Genomic DNA, 17,615 nt, shown 5'->3' on the forward strand with positions numbered 1-17,615 from the left:
TTCAACTTAAATTGATTAAAAAAAATATTATTTTAATTAAAATTAAAGGCCTACTGCTGTATACCATACAATTATGACCTTATGCTATTCATCAAATGAAAAAAAAAGTTGATGATAAAAATTAAATATAACGTTAGCTTCTAGTGTTTTTGTTTATTCTCTGACTTTAGCCTCAATGGTTTAACTTGGAAGAACATGATGAAAACAGCGCCCCCTTGCCCCACCGCAGGAGCAGCCACTCTGCCAGTCTCTCCGCCAGTTTGACCAGTGGATCTTTTAAAGACTCCGCCCTCTTTAGTCCTGCAGTATCTCCGGAAGTGCCTTCACACCGCCAGCACCAACACTCGCCTTCTTCTATTGGTTGGTTCATGACATCATCCAAAGCTTCCTCTCTATAGAATATTTTTATCACAAGCTTAGCTTGTAGCTTTATTCTATAAAATGTATGAACTGCCATTTCAGACCTGATGAAGTAGAGTTTATCTGTTTGATTGACCCCAGCATAATAAGGGACTGTCAGCACTAAAGCTCCCTTTTCTAATCTAACGGCAAGTGAAGTAGAGTTCATCTGTTTCTGTGACCTCAGCTTATGAAGGGATAGTATCCAGCCACTTTTACTTTCCCTAACCTGAGTTAGGTACCCATCATGGCTGGGTGGACTTTCAGATTAGCAGTCTAGTGCTCTACTGCTAGGCAACGCCATCCCACATCAGCTCTAAGCTCATTTGTTTTTATTCCCCCCCCCCCCCCCAACAAAATTCAGGTATGCAATAGAGCTGTAATTTAAAATAAACTAGGACATCCAATTTCTTAACACTTACAAAAATATAAATATGTATGTAAAGATTTTAATGCTACATCATTTTATTTTTAATATGCAGGCTTTAAAATATATTAAAAGGATTCAAAACTTTTATTTAAATTTTAATTTCTTCATATAAATAATTTAAATCTGAAATTATCATTGAAATTTGAAAAAAGCTCGAGGTTTTTTAAAGAGGAAAACTGGAGAAAGGAAAAAGCTTTTAAAATTTAGTTTTGTTTTTAAAGCAGTTATTGATTGTGCACAAGCTAATGTATAAAAAAATGAAAAGATAAGTTGTTTCCAGAAGTTATTAAAATATTTTAAACTGCTGGCCTCTGCAACATGTCCACAGGTTCAAACAATGTTTCTCCTGTGCCTTCTGGGCCTTCGCGAGTTGGTTCAAGGGAGTTTCACCTCAACAGTGGTAAGGGGGAGAACTTTCTTAGAGTTCATTGGGGAAGGGAGATAATGCTAAAGCTGTCGCTTGGTTAACTCCTTAGAATTAAAATTTAAAAAATTTAAATTATTTTAATTTTTTTTAAATCTTGTTATTATTAAGCCTAAAAGTACATTAAATATTTATGAATTTATAAACTCAAATAATCCCATTCTTTCATTATTATATTTGAGCATTCTGTTTCTAAAATAAAATTTAAAAATGTGGCTATTGATTATTTTTTTGTCAGTATCTCAGCCTGATAGCTTTACTACAAAAGTCAGAAAGAAAATGAGAACAACAGTTTCAAAAATGGCTTCATTAACTCTTATAGAGAAGAGGGACACTGCAGGTATGCAAAGAATCCAACTAGACAACATTTATGTAGTTACTTTAGGCCTATATATCTTTTGGAGAATCTTGTTACTCAAATTCACAGTATTCAAGCAAGCATTGAACTTGATCAAAATTTGCTTTATGTTCTTACAATTTCCTAAAACTGCACCAGGTTCTGATGAAAGCACACACAGTGATATACACAGAAGGTCCTCTGACAAAAGTGACAAGGGAATGCCACTATCCAGAAGTCCTAACGCCATCAAAAGAAGACAAAACTCACGTAAGTTTACACGCAATTAATTTACTTAATTGTTTTTTGTCGCATGATTGGTTAAAAGTGATTGATTTTATTGTTGCTGCTTCTAATTTATTGTTCTTTTGTTAATTGTTATTTGATTCAATATTTCTATTTTTAATACTATACAGCTCTCTTAAATAATAAGTAAATTGTATTTAATGTGTAAATTGATTCTTAATTTTGGGATTATTAATGGCGTTACAAGAAACATTCATAAAAATATTTTAAAATGAAAAAGGCCTCCAACTATTCAAACTACTTTATTTACACAAATTTCTGTAACTATTCTTTTGTACTGTTTTTGTGGCATGTAACAAGATTATGTTCTTTCAATTAAATTGTTTAAATATTTACAAAAATATTTAATTATTCAATTAGCCAAACTACAATTATTTTAAATGGTATTTTGCTTAGTTTGAAAAACATTGAATGCAAGAATTTTATCTCAAATAGTTTATATGACATATTTCTGTTTTTTTTTCTCCATATAATCTAATAATGTTGGCTTATATTTTTATGTGATAAATTAAATTTGTCTTAAAATAATTCATTCTATATAGTTACATAATTGACCAGAATATTGTGGTCCTGTCTAAAAGAAATGTTGAATGTTGTTATGTTTGAGCTTTCAATAATTCCTACTTATCAATGAACAAGTTAGACCAAAATATTGACATGTAACAAGTTTAAGATGTTGTTACACATTGAGTCAATGTCTTGATGTTATTTGTTACTACTACCAGCCCACCCCAGAGAACTGTTACGCCACAAACAGGAAGTGACCAGCTCATTATCAGTGTCCAGTGGTAATTCATGTTTTCTTGTACAGCCTTTGTTGTGTGTTGCTTTAGTTGTGAATAAAACAAAAACAATATAAGGCTTATGTATTTTATTGCTCTCTGATGAAAGATTTTGAAAGTGCTGTTTACAAAATAATAAAATATTATGTTTAAATTAAAATTCTCTACATCAAGCCATTATTTTTGGTAATTTTTTTTTTTTGAAATATAATCAAAAATATTTTACATTATAATTACTGAGTTATTTTTTTTTTTAAAAATGTGTGTAAAAACATCACATTTATAAACACCTTAATTACTGCATTTTAAACTATTTTTATTAGTTACATTTTTTTTAAGAAATCAAATTTTAAAATATTTTTAGAAACTATTTAATTTTTTTCTTGTAAAATTTGATTTTGTTTTAGAGAAGTATTATAGCTTAAGTCCAACTGCATATATTTTCATTAACTTATTCTAGATCATAGCATGGATCTTCTAGCACCTCCCCAACCTCCCAGCAGAACTAACAGTAGCTCTAGTTTTTTCTTATCTGATGATGAGGAGACTCAAGGAAGGTAACTCTTCACTTTTGGAATAGTTAAAATATGGTTAAAAAACCTTTTTTTAAAAAGATGTTAGCTGTGAATTATACATTAATTTTAAGATACTACAAATGTGGTTTTAAAATGAAATAAATTCAAAAGTAATTTTTTTCTAGTGTGTCTTCTGCAACACCAGATCGACCTCCACCAGAAGGCGATGACATCACATCATTGCTAGGACCTGGACAGATTCCACCAAAGCCGTCTGCGGGTAAAATCACAAATACAACTTTTTATGTTCAACACCTGTGGGTAAAAATCACAATTACAACTTTTTATATTTAACATCTGCTGGTAAAATCACAAATACAACTTTTTATATTTAACATCTGCTGGTAAAATCACATATACAACTTTTATATTTAACATCAGCGGGTAAAATCACAAATACAACTTTTTATATTTAACATCTGCTGGTAAAATCACAAATACAACTTTTTATATTTAACATCTGCTGGTAAAATCACATATACAACTTTTATATTTAACATCAGCGGGTAAAATCACAAATACAACTTTTTATATTTAACATCTGCTGGTAAAATCACAAATACAACTTTTTATGTTTAACATCTGCTGGTAAAATCACAAATACAACTTTTTATATTTAACATCTGCTGGTAAAATCACAAATACAACTTTTTATATTTAACATCTGCTGGTAAAATCACATATACAACTTTTATATTTAACATCAGCGGGTAAAATCACAAATACAACTTTTTATATTTAACATCTGCTGGTAAAATCACAAATACAACTTTTTATGTTTAACATCTGCTGGTAAAATCACATATACAACTTTTTATATTTAACATCTGCTGGTAAAATCACAAATACAACTTTTTATATTTAACATCAGCGGGTAAAATCACAAATACAACTTTTTATATTTAACATCTGCTGGTAAAATCACAAATACAACTTTTTATATTTAACATCTGCTGGTAAAATCACAAATACAACTTTTTATATTTAACATCTGCGGGTAAAATCATAAATACAACTTTTTATATTTAACATCTGCGGGTAAAATCACAAATACAACTTTTTATATTCAACACAGGTGTCAAATTGACATGACACAATTTACTCTTCCCGTCTACATTAACTCAACTGACACTTTGATATTTGTGTTGGAATTTTAGTACAATTGTAGAGAATTAAAAAGAGATTTTTGTTACAAAAATGACGATGTGTGGACAAATTTAGGACAATTTTAGAGAATTGTAAAAAGAATTTTGTTACAGAAATGACTGTGTGTAGACACATTTAGGACAACTTTATGGAATTAAAAGTGGTTTTTGTTACAGAAACGACTGTGTGTAGACACATTTAGGACAACTTTATGGAATTAAAAGTGGTTTTTGTTACAGAAACGACTGTGTTGACACATTTAGGACAACTTTATGGAATTAAAAGTGGTTTTTGTTACAGAAACGACTGTGTTGACACATTTAGGACAACTTTATGGAATTAAAAGTGGTTTTTGTTACAGAAACGACTGTGTTGACACATTTAGGACAACTTTATGGAATTAAAAGTGGTTTTTGTTACAGAAATGACTGTGTGTGGACAAATTTAGGACAACTTTATGGAATTAAAAGTGGTTTTTGTTACAGAAACGACTGTGTGTGGAGACATCAAGCTGGGGTTCATGGTGTCCAAAGGTCAACTGGAAGTGGACATAATTTGTGCTGCTGGACTCCACAGATCAGGCCAGACCCAACCACCAGGTGGGCTAATGAACTTTTTTCTCTAGAAGTTTAAAAAAAGATTCCTAAAAATCTGCCAGATTTTTTATGTATTAAAACTTTTTTGTTTTGCAGATACCTATGTAAAAACTTATTTAGTGGAGGGGAAGAAAGTGATTCAAAGAAAGAAAACACTAATTGTCAAGTCATCGTTTGACCCCATGTACAGGAAGAAGATCAAATATTCTGCCTGTAATGTTCATGGGAGAATCATGAAGGTACAGGTTTAAACCAATCTGGTTGTGTTTGGGGGGTTTTATGAATATTATTATATGAACTCTATGAACTATACTTTAATGACTTCTGTGAAAAGGACATAGGCATCTGTTCTATTTCCACATAATCAAATTTACAATCAAATCTTAGTTGACAAAGATTAATTAAGCAGTAAGATTTTTTAATGAATTCTTAAATTAATTCCAAATTATTTTTTTTATTTGATTCCTTTGATTTGTTGTTAGGCTATTAACTTAGGTGTCTTCAAAAAATTAGACCTCTGTTTAAGTTCACAGCACTTTAAGTGTTACGGACATTGGACATCTTAATTAATAATGTTACTTTTCCAATCAAACTATTAAATCTAGCTGCTGGTAGAGCCTAATTCACATATTATTTGTCAAACAGATTCTTTTTTAAAATGTTTATAAACATCTGGATTTTTTACAAAACAGGCTATAACTTTAATGTGTAACATTACATTTTTCTTCCAAAGAAATAATTTTCCATTTTAAAAATTTCTCTGAATATTATTATAGATTGTTGCTTGTAAATGAAATCTAAATACAACAGTGAACTCATCTTTGTTTCTTTTCCAGATTGTGATTTGGGAGAGAGCAAAGAGCTTTGAAAAGAAGTTATGTAGAGGGGAGGTGTTGGTCCGCTTGGATGGCCTTGACCTCTCTAAGCACACTATGGCCTGGTACAAACTTTTCCAGATCAATTCCACAGATTATGGATCTGATGAGTTTTTGAGTTCCTGGTGAGGCACAAGCTACTCCAGATCAAAATATTTTGGTCTGTCAAGTTGTTCAGCTCTTGGTGAGGCACAAGCTACTCCAGATCAAAATATTTTGGTCTGTCAAGTTGTTCAGCTCTTGGTGAGGCACAAGCTACTCCAGATCAAAATATTTTGGTCTGTCAAGTTGTTCAGCTCTTGGTGAGGCACAAGCTACTCCAGATCAAAATATTTTGGTCTGTCAAGTTGTTCAGCTCTTGGTGAGGCACAAGCTACTCCAGATCAAAATATTTTGGTCTGTCAAGTTGTTCAGCTCTTGGTGAGGCACAAGCTACTCCAGATCAAAATATTTTGGTCTGTCAAGTTGTTCAGCTCTTGGTGAGGCACAAGCTACTCCAGATCAAAATATTTTGGTCTGTCAAGTTGTTCAGCTCTTGGTGAGGCACAAGCTACTCCAGATCAAAATATTTTGGTCTGTCAAGTTGTTCAGCTCTTGGTGAGGCACAAGCTACTCCAGATCAAAATATTTTGGTCTGTCAAGTTGTTCAGCTCTTGGTGAGGCACAAGCTACTCCAGATCAAAATATTTTGGTCTGTCAAGTTGTTCAGCTCTTGGTGAGGCACAAGCTACTCCAGATCAAAATATTTTGATCTGTCAAGTTGTTCAGCTCTGTGAATGCAACGAAAACTTTTTTTTTAAAAATGACAATTATAAAACAGCGTTGGACCAAAGAGAACACATTTCTATTTTTATCTAATTTAATATTTCTTGCTTTTTTTTAAAATCATGTGTGTAGATTCTAAAGTGACCTTAAGGTCATAAAAGTGTTTTATTTTATACTGTTTGCAGCCAAAAAGATAAACACTCAATTATATATTGCAACTTATTTAATGAGTGTGATTATGTAATGATTGCATTTATATTAAATTATTCTTTAATTTGCGAATTATGTAATTAATATTAATTATTACTTTTACCACAGGGGTGATATGCATTTAGAAATCTCTATGTGTTTGCTTATGCAAGTAATTTTATGTAGCTTTTTCAAGTTTTGCATGTGTTAAGCTTGCTTGATGGTTTAATGTCTGACACCATTTGTTAAACTTGATTGATGGTTTAACATTTGTCTCCATTTGTTAAACTTGCTTGATGGTTTAATGTTCGACTTCATTTGTTAAACTTGCTTGATGGTTTAATGTCTGACTCCATTAGTTAAACTTGCGTGATGGTTTAACATTTCACCCCAACTGAGCCTTACCTTAAAACATTTGTATGTGCAGATATTTCCGCTTGTTGATCAACATTGATATGTAATTATGATATATAAACTTGGTATATTTACTACTGATGGACTTAGAAGATTATTGAATGAGAATTTTACATGGATCACCCTAGTCATTTAAATTAAACTGTTTGTCTGTAGACTGATTGAGGGTGCTGGTAGTGCTTCTAAAAATTCATGTAGTGCTATTTTTAATAAATGCAGTAGCGTAACAAAGTAGGGGCTGGGGGTGTGGTTGGCTCAGGGGGGTGGGGGTGGGGGTGTAGTTGGCTCAGGGTGATGGGGGTGGGGGTGTGGACTGCTCAAGGTGATGTCATTTAAGGGGAGACACCTATGGAAAAAATTTTAAATTCTTTGTCGAAACAGTTACATTCAGGTAAAATAATAAAATGGTAAGGGGTACAAGAAATGAAAGATGTAACCTTGTTGGAAGGTGTTGGGATGGTACCCTCAGTCATTACACCTGGTGATACTCGACCAAGAGACGCTACTGAATAAAATTAACAGGAACCTAAAGACTCTTTGGCATTGTCTAAAAACCAACTGGGAAAATTTAAGAGATTGCTTAAGAGACGAATAGAATGAAAAAAATGTGATAATTCTTTAGAAATTAATTCACACCTGAAATGTGTTTCAGCAGTTTGACAAAAAAATTAAAATACAAAAAGAACATGAATCTTCTAAATACTGCACATTTCATTTAACTATATTTTAATACAGATAATTAACTTCATGTGTTCATTCATTAAAGAAGACATTTTTATTATGCTAATATATGGTCGTTTGTTATGAAATTTTAATTTACAAATTTTGATTAACCCTAGTTTATTGAAAGAATGAAATGTTTGGTAATCAGGCTAATTTAGTGTACAGCAGTATTAAATGTACAGCAATATATTTTGACAAAAGCTTTTTTAAATTTTTAATGTAACAAAAACATCTTTATTGACATTTTCAGCATAAAACAATAACTATATAAAAGATGGAATGTATACAAATTACAATTTAAAAAAATCCAGCACATTTTTTCTGGTAAACCAGTTTAATTTAAAAAAAAAAATGACACAAACTTAAATAAATCACAAGCCAGTAACAGTGTTTCATCTTCATTGTTTATCACAATCATGGAAAAACAGGTCCACATTTCCAAATGAGTAGCAATAACAAATGGCTTATATTTATATAGAAATATCTGATTGCTTTGGCTAGCTTCTACTAAACCAAAATATTGAAGAAAATATAACAAAATATAACAAAACTTTACTAGCAAGATTTAACTAATAGCATATTGTATAACAGGCAGTAAAATTTGTTACAATAAATTCTGTAATTAAATAGAAACTAGGGTTAAATGATCCACTCAAACACGAAAATAAACATTAAGGTCTAGAGAACAGCCTGTGCTAGGAGTGTTGAACACATGGCCCCATAAAATGGGCCATTATGGCACCCCTGATCAGCTGTTTACACAGAAAACAAAAGTTGCTCTTGCAGTTCCAGCACTTGATGTGATTGTTGTGGTCAGTTTTCTTCAAGTTGACCTGCTTGCAACCAGGGCACAGGCACCTGTTGGCTGAAAGATCTGGGTTGACCTCCAGCTGGGCCTGGATGCGCAACAGCTCCTGTAGACGCCAGGAAAAATATAACAGTTTAAGAAACTGATGGCAGCCCTACACCCCACATGGAGTAAAGCGAATTAAGTATAGTAAGTCAATGCTTACTTTACACATGGTTAAAAATACTAGATAGGCCACAGTGGTTTTGTTAAATTTAGAATTGAAATTTAGTCATATATATAGCTATATTGATAGGTATGTCAAAAAAGACTTCTATGGTTTGTTGTGTGGTGACTCAACTATGATTTTAGTGATGTTTACATATAATTAATTATTTTAATATTAGTAAAAAAATTTATTAGCACACAGCACAGAAGACAGCACATTAAAGAGCACACTACACAGTATATTAGCAAACTACACAGCACACTACAAAGAAAATCAGACTGCACATTAAACAGCATACCATACAGCACACACCACAACACATTAAACAGCACACTACACAGCAAATCAGACTCCACATTAAACAGCATACCATACAGCACACACCACAACACATTAAACAGCACACTACACAGCAAATCAGACAGCACATCAGACAGTACATTGAATAGCACATCAAATAGGAGAATACACAGCACATTTAACCGCACATCGATCAGCACATGTGTGAACTAACAGAGCAACGTACATCAGGTGGCATCCTCTTCACTGGATTGGGTGGGTTAAGATTTTCAAAGGTGGGAATTAGCAAACATCCAGATTGCGTGAAATGTTCGTACCCATCAATTTTTCTACCACACACCCAACAGAAACTAATACCACATCTGCATGTCATCTTGTTGCACCTGCAGAAATTTGTATACATTGTTACATATACTTAAAGGCTGCAGTAAATGTTTAAAAGCTGACAAGATTAGAGTGATCTCTGTCATGCCAAAACTCCAGATATCATTCAAGGGAAAACCACCACTGTATTCTCACTAGTAAACAATAGCAACTGTGTACCTTTTTTTTAATTTATGGAAACTTTTGTGTATTTAAATTACCTACTGAATAAGAGAGTTACAGTATTCTAAAAATAAATCAAATTATAACATAACAACCCATGACAATAAAAATCTGATCTTGTATGAGAAAAAATAACAGATGAAACTAAAATAGAAAAAAAAAATGATTAAATACCCGTCAATTTTTTCAATACGAGCTTTACAACTGGGACAGGATCGAGTTTTCTTAACAACAATTTCTTTATTTTTAATTTCTTCTTGAAGTTTTCTCTTCATTTCAAGAAATTTGCCATGTTCTGCCACACTGAGACCTCCCCTCTTGACTCGTTTATTCAGATCCTGCAGCAGTTCATCATCCGTTTGACATGGTCGTCCCTACAAGAATAATGTAGACTATATTTATAAAATCTTAATCAAACAATCAGAAAAAAAGAGATATTGACGGCTTGAAATAATTGGTGCCTGATACAATAACAAAGTGCTTTTCTGACATTTTTTTAGCAAAGAGTAAAAAATGTAACAAGAATAGAAGCTTAGTTTTTAAAAAACAATATAGACAGTAAAATATGGCATATACAAGCTATAGTTTAAAGAACAAGGATATGAATGTAAAAAATTTAAACCGGAAGTGATCTCCCCTAAACTTTCTCGAATATTCTAATATAACACTACGTGAATGGCAACTTGAGATATAGACATGATTTTGAATCCATTTTTAATTACTTAAACTTTTTAAAATTGAATAGAATCTCGCACCAAGTGAACGCCAAACAATATGCGTATAATAGTGCGGAATATTATTAGTACTTAATAAATTCACATGCGTTTTTTGAGAAATCTGAAATAGTGTAAATTACTACTTCCAGTCAACGGAAATAACTCAAAATTGGACAGAAGGCAGAGAATTAGATCTTTTACTTACATGTGTATTTCATTTATCTATCTGAAATAGTACTCAAGTTATAGGCTTTTAAAAAATTTAAGTAGAATAAGTTCCACTTCCGGTTACCGGAAATCGTTGAAAAGTTGATACAGAACTACAAATTTGATATAATACTTATATATGAAATTTCATAAACCTAGATGTAATGGTACTCAAGTTATCGCGTTCACAGACACACATACACACACACAGACAAATGGACAAAATTTCCAACTCAGGGAGGTGTAAAACGTCAATATTTTTTTGGCAAAATACAATACTTCCTCTATACTTCGCAGAGGCTTAGTAAGGGCGGGGTGGAGGAGTGCAGGCCGCACCAGGTGACACTATTTAGGGGGATGAGACCAAGGTAAAAAATTGCAAAATTTACAGAAGAGAAATGCTTTTTTGCCATTTCAATTGGTAATTAATAAAATCTAAATAGCCTTTAAATAACTAATCAATTATTATTATATGATTTCAGGGTGTCACCATGACGTGAACACGCTAACTAGTAACTATACTATAGAGAAAACAATGCTACATCAAACTATTTTATTAACAGGCTATAAATAAACATCAATATTACTTCTGCAGTGATTAATACTTATAAACACACATGTACATATATATACTTTGTTTCTTAAGGGTGGGGGTGACACCACTTAGTGACACCACTGATACTTCGTATACGACAAAGTAATAAAGAATGAGGTGAAGTTAATGCATAATTACCAAACATTGATTTAAAATTCTATCTTAAATAAACTAAAATAATTAAGCTTTTACAAAAAAATATTTTACTGTATTGTTCATTTTGTTTAAAAATAGAGTAAATTGGGAGAAGATGAAAAAAAACAACTTTTACCTGATGCCAACATCTCCTGCACTCAGTACAAAAAGAAAACAGACAAACAGTGCAGTGAGCAAGATGGAGACTCTCTTCTGCTTCTGCTATAACCAAACTGTTGCATCGTGGGCAGTAGTCAGTATCAGCCATAGCATCCAGTGTTTTCTGGTGAGGGGAGAGTTACAAAATAGGTTCAAATCTATAAGTTAGATTTTAAGATGATTAAAAGACAACTTATACAGTATCAGCCATAGCATCCAGTGTTTTCTGGTGGGGGTAGAGTTACAAAATAGGTTCAAATTAATAAGTTAGATTTTAAGCTGATTAAAAGACAACTTATACCCAGTGTTTCTTCCAGACTTTTTTCTCCGGGGGGGGCACTTGAAATCTTCGGGGGGGCGGTAAACTTTCTTCGGGGGGGCGGACACTGTTAAAAGTATATATTTTCTATATAAATTATATAAATTTCTTTTCGTTCGGGGGGGGGCGGTAAAAATGTTTCGGGGGGGCTTCGCCCCCCCGAAGAGATGCCTGGAAGAAACTCTGCTTATACCGCTCAATGATAAAATTAGTTTTAATTTTTTTTAAAAATTTAATTTAATTATCAATAAAACCAACTAGGATTAGATATTAGCCCTCAAACGTTTTTGCACTTAGCAAATATTCTAAATATCTATGTTAAATAGATATGTTACTGAAAATAAAACAGCAGCCATGACAGTACCTGCAACAACAACACCTCCCATCTGTTGTAAGCTTCTGGTCCTAAAACAGCCTGGACAATATATGGTGGTAGAATTGTTTTACATTTGATGTCTGGACACCTGGGAAATTAAAGGTAGATGGACACAAAATTCTAAAAAAGTTAAAACTGTAAGAAGGTGCTTTGAGAAATTGTGTCATGTAAACTTTTACTTAAAGTACTCTAAGTAAACCTGAAGCATAGCTTACTTCAATGCCTCGACAGTGCCATCTCTAACATGCAAGTCACAAAACTCCCTCATACAATCTGTACAGAAGAAATGCTGACACTCCTGGAGTTTGTGGAAATGGATGCCAGGTTTCTCCATCAGGCAGACAGGACACTCCTGCATTGACTGACAGAACTCAAGTCTCATCTGCTCATGGTTGTACCTGTGCCAGGATCATAGGCATACACAATAAAGTTAAAAATAAACCTAAATTATTAGCAGAATTTTAAAAAATTATTTGAGTTTTAATGATATTTTTTTAGCTGATTTTTTTCTTTTCATTATTCCATTAAGCCTTGTATTATTTTACAATGTGTAAATCTTGACAAGTCTTAAGCCAGAGTCAGGTACATATTATATTTAGGTTGGACCTTGTTTTAATAACAAAATTTAGGGCTACAGCTAGGTTAATATTATGTTTAGGCTAGAGTAAAGGCTATATATTTTATATTATAAAATTGTGCTAGTCTTTTCATTTTTTCTGACTATAGCCTACAGAGGGCACCAATACTATTTTTACCTCATGCAGTATGGGGCTATTTGTTTTTCTAATTATTTTCTGACCTTATCATATGAGCAATCACTTCCCCTAGGCCATCACTTGCTGAATTCTTCTCGTCTCCATCATCAGGGAGAGTAGATGACAACAAATGCAAAACCAGATGATCAGTGATCCCCAAATAACTGTAATTTGAAAAAAAAATATTTTAAGAAATATTTGAATCCTAATACATTTACAATTTACGATGAAAATTAATTCAGTTGTTTAAATTATGTTCTAATCAAACAACCAAAAACTAAGTAGTTAAAATCCTGAAAAAACAAAATACAAAAATATTTGATTTTCCAAAGAAAAACAAAAAGACAATTTTACCTGAGCAGGTTATTTTCCAGCCAATCAATCCAGGTGAATACAATAACCATTGGCTTCCCCTCTTGCCAAAGATTGTCCAGCATTTGACCAGTGCATTCAAGCTGTGTGCTGGTCAGCCATGGACATGACAGCTGGTAAGATGGGGGGTCACTTGATGGGTAGGTGGGTGGGAAGGTGATGTCCAGGTACAGAGGAGATAAATATTTCACATCAAACGAGCCTTGCCATTTACGACCTGGTGTACAACATAGAATTATTTTGATGGAAAATATCACAGTGTGGTTTTATGAGATAAAAGTAAAGTAAGGAGGGGGATAGGTAAATGATGTGAGATATTGAGGGTAAAGTGACATGTCTAATTTTGTGTTAATTTCTAATCTAATTTGAAGTTTTTAAAACACCAGCAAAAATAATATAAAAATTATTTTGAAGGAGGACAAAGTGTAACCTGAGGTTGATCTGTTGAGTGGGAGGTTTTTCAAGGTGGTGGGTGGAGCTTCCCAACCAGCAGCTGTGGCTCCATATTGTGTTTCTTCTTCAATGGGCAGTACAACATCAATGTGGATCTTTTCAGTTTCTGCCTTTGGGCATACTTTCACCTCAGAAAAAAATAATTACATCCTATTTTATTTTTTCTAAGTGTGGCCACTTGACTATTAAATAATTGCTAAATGCTAAAAAGGAACCCTGTTTTTAAAAATATCATATATATTATATAACAGCAAATTATCAATGTATTTTCTAGTCAAACAAATTGTACTTAATTTTATGAGTATTTACTTTTTAAAAATATACTAATTCTGCCATCTACTTTTATTTAACTTTATAATTCTATTTTGTAAATTGTTAGTGCAGTTGTGTCTGTATAAATTATTTCATACTTACTACTTACAATAATTTTGAACAATTCATGACTTTCCTTTTCAAATGCTGAAATAAGTTTGACTTTTTCATCAGCTTCTGTGTTGTACATTGATTTTAAGACTGTAATCTATTCAATAAAATCAATAAATATTTTTTAAAATTACGAAATTTATAAAAAAAAGTAATAAATGTATATAGGGACTACATATGAATTGCTCAATATACATACATAATATAATATACATAATATACATACATAATATATATATATATATATATATATATATATATATATATATATACATAGACCCTATTATTTTATTATATAGGCCTATACAATAAAGAGGCCTATAAAAACTTACTGTTGTATGGGCATCTCTCTACTATATGCACTGCCCTCAGAGGAAAAAAAACCAATTCCCCCTCCACAACCCCCCCCCCCCCCCCTCACAAAGAATGAAAAAATAAACATTTTTATAGACAATGTTATTTAATATTTATAAACATAAACGTCCACGCCCTGATGTTTCCACCTCCCCTTCTTTCCAAATCCGAGAAAAATCATTAGAAGTATCTTTAAACTGAAAATAACAATTAGGTTATAACAGATAATACAAAGTATAAATACATTTATAAATATAATTGAATTATAATTTATTTTTAGCTTTACCTCATCTGTTTGCTCTTCAATGTTGCTACCACCATTTAAATCATTATTAAAACTATTATTGTTATTTGAAATTTTAGTGACATCCATTTACTAATAAAAAGATCTAGTAATTGAAATAATTACATGAATATTGAATATCATTATCAATATATAGGATATTTTTATATTTCAATAAAAACCTTAGACCTGTAGTTATTAATAAAAATTAATAAATAATTAACAAACTATTAAAATATTGAAAAATCACGTATTATGAAAGAAACATTTAAACATTAGCAGTTATAAAAGTATAAAATAATGCGAGATATGTCTAACACTGTGGCAATATTTCAATTGATGTTGCAATAGGTTACTGCAGTATTATATCATTTTTTTTTAGAAAAATCTAAATATTTCAAAGTCTCTGTAAAAAAAAAAAATTACCATTACTAAGCAAATGTTACTAAAATTAGTTTCGCCAAAATATAACAAAAAATAGTCTCGTCTTTTTGTTAAAAGCAACAATTTATTTCGTACGTTGAAGAGCATATTTAATTTGTGTGTAGCCATGGTAACTGAAAACAATTTTTCAAAATATTTTATTGATTCTTTTAGACGGCTACTGGACAATACGCAACTACAGCACTAATACAGCAACTTAACAAGATTTATTTTCCACCAACTTCGCTGTGCATCCCTATTCCGTCCACCAAGAGAACGTACGTCGTACTCTTACAGTACACTAAATTTAACCAAATTAAATTAAATGACAACTTATATATATATATATATATATATATATATATATATATATATATATATATATATATATATATATATATATATATATAAAATATATATATATACTATATACTTACACCAGAGGCGTAGCAATGGGGCGGGGGGACACATATGTCCCCGGGCGCCGACCTTAGGGGGGCGCCAATATGGGGTGGAAAAAGTAATCAAAAGTTTGACGGGGGGGGGGGGGGTGCAAATCGAAAGTTTGAGGGGGGTGGTGCAAATTGAAAGTTTGTCCCCGGGCGCTGGAAAGGGTCGCTATGCCTCACTTGTACCTACTACATGATACTAAGTAATAATTACTAACTAATATGGTTTCCAGAAAAATGCACAACGGAAAAATGCACAAACAAAAAAAAAATTCGCAAATACTGACATACTAAAACATTTTATAAATTGTGTCATATTTTGTGGAAATGTTAGGCTATATTATTATATTATGCTAGTGTAATGTAGTCACTCTTTGTTAATGTATAAAATTGTTCGATGATTCCCTAATGTGAGTTGGATGGACTTAAGGAAATCCTACAAACTTGTGCCCATGATCTAAACTTGAAGCTGTTGGGTTAGGACTTTAGGAGTCATAAGTTGTTTTTAACTAAATTTTAAATTCTTACATTGTTCCCATTAATATTTTAGTTAATACCAGTAAAACATTTATGCTGTTTGTTAATATTTCCAACACAGTAAATCTAATAAAACTCAGAGACATCCTACAGTAACAAGTCCAAACTGTGATCCAAACAAGAGACCATTGGGCTGCAGCCAAATGCTCTACCATTTGACCAAGCTGTCTCCTAATAGAATTATGCTACCTTCTAATTATACATTTAAATGTACTTTCCTTTTGTTACTAGATCTAAATATTCTTTTTATTTGGCCAATAATGGCAGGAGATGGAATATCAGAGGCCAAGAACTCAACACCATCACCAGGAATTTGTATTTCTCAGACCATCATATTAACTGATGGTCCTTGCTTTGTATTTCCCAGTAGGCTTACTTCTTATGTTATGTGATGGTCTTTGCTCACCAATCACTTTTTTATTTTAAGCATTCTCTTTTGTGTTTTGGTACTCACAGAGAACCAGCCTTGATGAGCTGGAGGGCCATTCTAGCAGCTGGGTCAGACTGGTTAACAGCCTACATGATCATTTGTATGATTTGTATGGTTGGTGGGTTGGGCTAACAACCCAACAGAGTAAAAACATCAGTGCCACAAAACATTAACAGCACCCAGATTATGTCAGTTGTACCAAAAACATTTATAGCACCCAGACTATGTCAGTGCTACAAAGCGTTAACAGCACCCAGAACATTTTTGCCTCTCTCACAAAGAGGAGGTCCTATAAAAGTAACTATGAAGCTGATTGGTCAAACCTGGAAGGGTGCTGAACTGAAAACTTGTGTGAGATGTGGAAGGTTAATTGAGTAGCAGTGATGAGAAAATATAACATAAGTTAACTAAGAGGCAAGATGAATGCAATCAGGAAAAGTAAAATTAAATGCAGGTGAAAAATGTTTGTGTTTAGGTAGGAAGACATAGAGACGCAACATACAAGGGGTAGCAACAGTATTGTGATCACAAGCAGAACAGGCCCTTATAAAATGGGAACTAAGGGAATCAAGGATATTAGCTGTTACAGTTATGACACATAAGAATGGAATTGACTAATGTGATCCAGTGTTATGCTCCAAATAATGAACAATTTGCAGAAACAAAGTAAAATTTCTAGATAAGATTACAAACAGTCATGGATAAATTTAGGAACAAGGACATCACATTAGTGATGGAAGATTGATTGTACAGTGTAGAAAGCTGACAATCAACAAAGGAGTAGACTACAATCTTTATATAAATAG

General features: G+C 32.3%; 2 protein-coding genes across 6 annotated transcripts in view; one reads left to right on the plus strand and one right to left on the minus strand.

Annotated features, from left to right (window-relative positions):
• The window catches only part of LOC131948491 (regulating synaptic membrane exocytosis protein 1), a 112,522-nt gene extending 105,207 nt beyond the window's left edge, over nucleotides 1–7,315 (plus strand). For 2 of the 3 annotated variants that reach the window (XM_059310082.1, XM_059310084.1), the window contains 10 exons: nucleotides 171–360; nucleotides 1,158–1,229; nucleotides 1,492–1,593; nucleotides 1,750–1,860; nucleotides 2,622–2,684; nucleotides 3,139–3,235; nucleotides 3,379–3,473; nucleotides 4,885–4,998; nucleotides 5,092–5,234; nucleotides 5,832–7,315. In XM_059310082.1, coding sequence (XP_059166065.1) covers nucleotides 171–360; nucleotides 1,158–1,229; nucleotides 1,492–1,593; nucleotides 1,750–1,860; nucleotides 2,622–2,684; nucleotides 3,139–3,235; nucleotides 3,379–3,473; nucleotides 4,885–4,998; nucleotides 5,092–5,234; nucleotides 5,832–5,999 — 1,155 coding nt within the window. In that variant the 3' untranslated portion in view covers nucleotides 6,000–7,315. The remainder of the gene's footprint in view (nucleotides 1–170; nucleotides 361–1,157; nucleotides 1,230–1,491; nucleotides 1,594–1,749; nucleotides 1,861–2,621; nucleotides 2,685–3,138; nucleotides 3,236–3,378; nucleotides 3,474–4,884; nucleotides 4,999–5,091; nucleotides 5,235–5,831) is intronic. The other variant, XM_059310083.1, reaches the window with a different exon arrangement.
• A 667-nt stretch (nucleotides 7,316–7,982) lies between these two features.
• Nucleotides 7,983–15,441, minus strand: LOC131948640 (E3 ubiquitin-protein ligase RNF14). 3 transcript variants are annotated; one of them, XM_059310259.1, is made up of 12 exons: nucleotides 15,289–15,305; nucleotides 14,974–15,076; nucleotides 14,332–14,430; nucleotides 13,888–14,038; nucleotides 13,440–13,674; nucleotides 13,130–13,249; nucleotides 12,546–12,728; nucleotides 12,319–12,418; nucleotides 11,613–11,759; nucleotides 9,998–10,197; nucleotides 9,504–9,660; nucleotides 7,983–8,875 (listed from the first exon to the last, which is right to left on the minus strand). In XM_059310259.1, the coding sequence occupies exons 2-12, from the start codon at nucleotides 15,058–15,060 to the stop codon at nucleotides 8,657–8,659; spliced, it is 1,698 nt and encodes a 565-aa protein (XP_059166242.1). In that variant the 5' UTR covers nucleotides 15,061–15,076; nucleotides 15,289–15,305; the 3' UTR covers nucleotides 7,983–8,656. The 3 variants fall into 3 exon arrangements, with proteins under 3 accessions (XP_059166242.1, XP_059166250.1, XP_059166258.1); XM_059310267.1 differs by lacking the exons at nucleotides 14,974–15,076; nucleotides 15,289–15,305 and adding an exon at nucleotides 15,397–15,441; XM_059310275.1 differs by lacking the exon at nucleotides 15,289–15,305 and having other exon boundaries at nucleotides 8,646–8,875; nucleotides 9,595–9,660; nucleotides 14,974–15,115.
• Nucleotides 15,442–17,615: the final 2,174 nt, after the last annotated feature.

This window comes from Physella acuta, unplaced genomic scaffold, assembly GCF_028476545.2.
Source record: "Physella acuta isolate Inbredline_101_S28 unplaced genomic scaffold, ASM2847654v3 ptg000059l, whole genome shotgun sequence".
In the NCBI taxonomy this organism is placed as follows: domain Eukaryota; kingdom Metazoa; phylum Mollusca; class Gastropoda; family Physidae; genus Physella; species Physella acuta.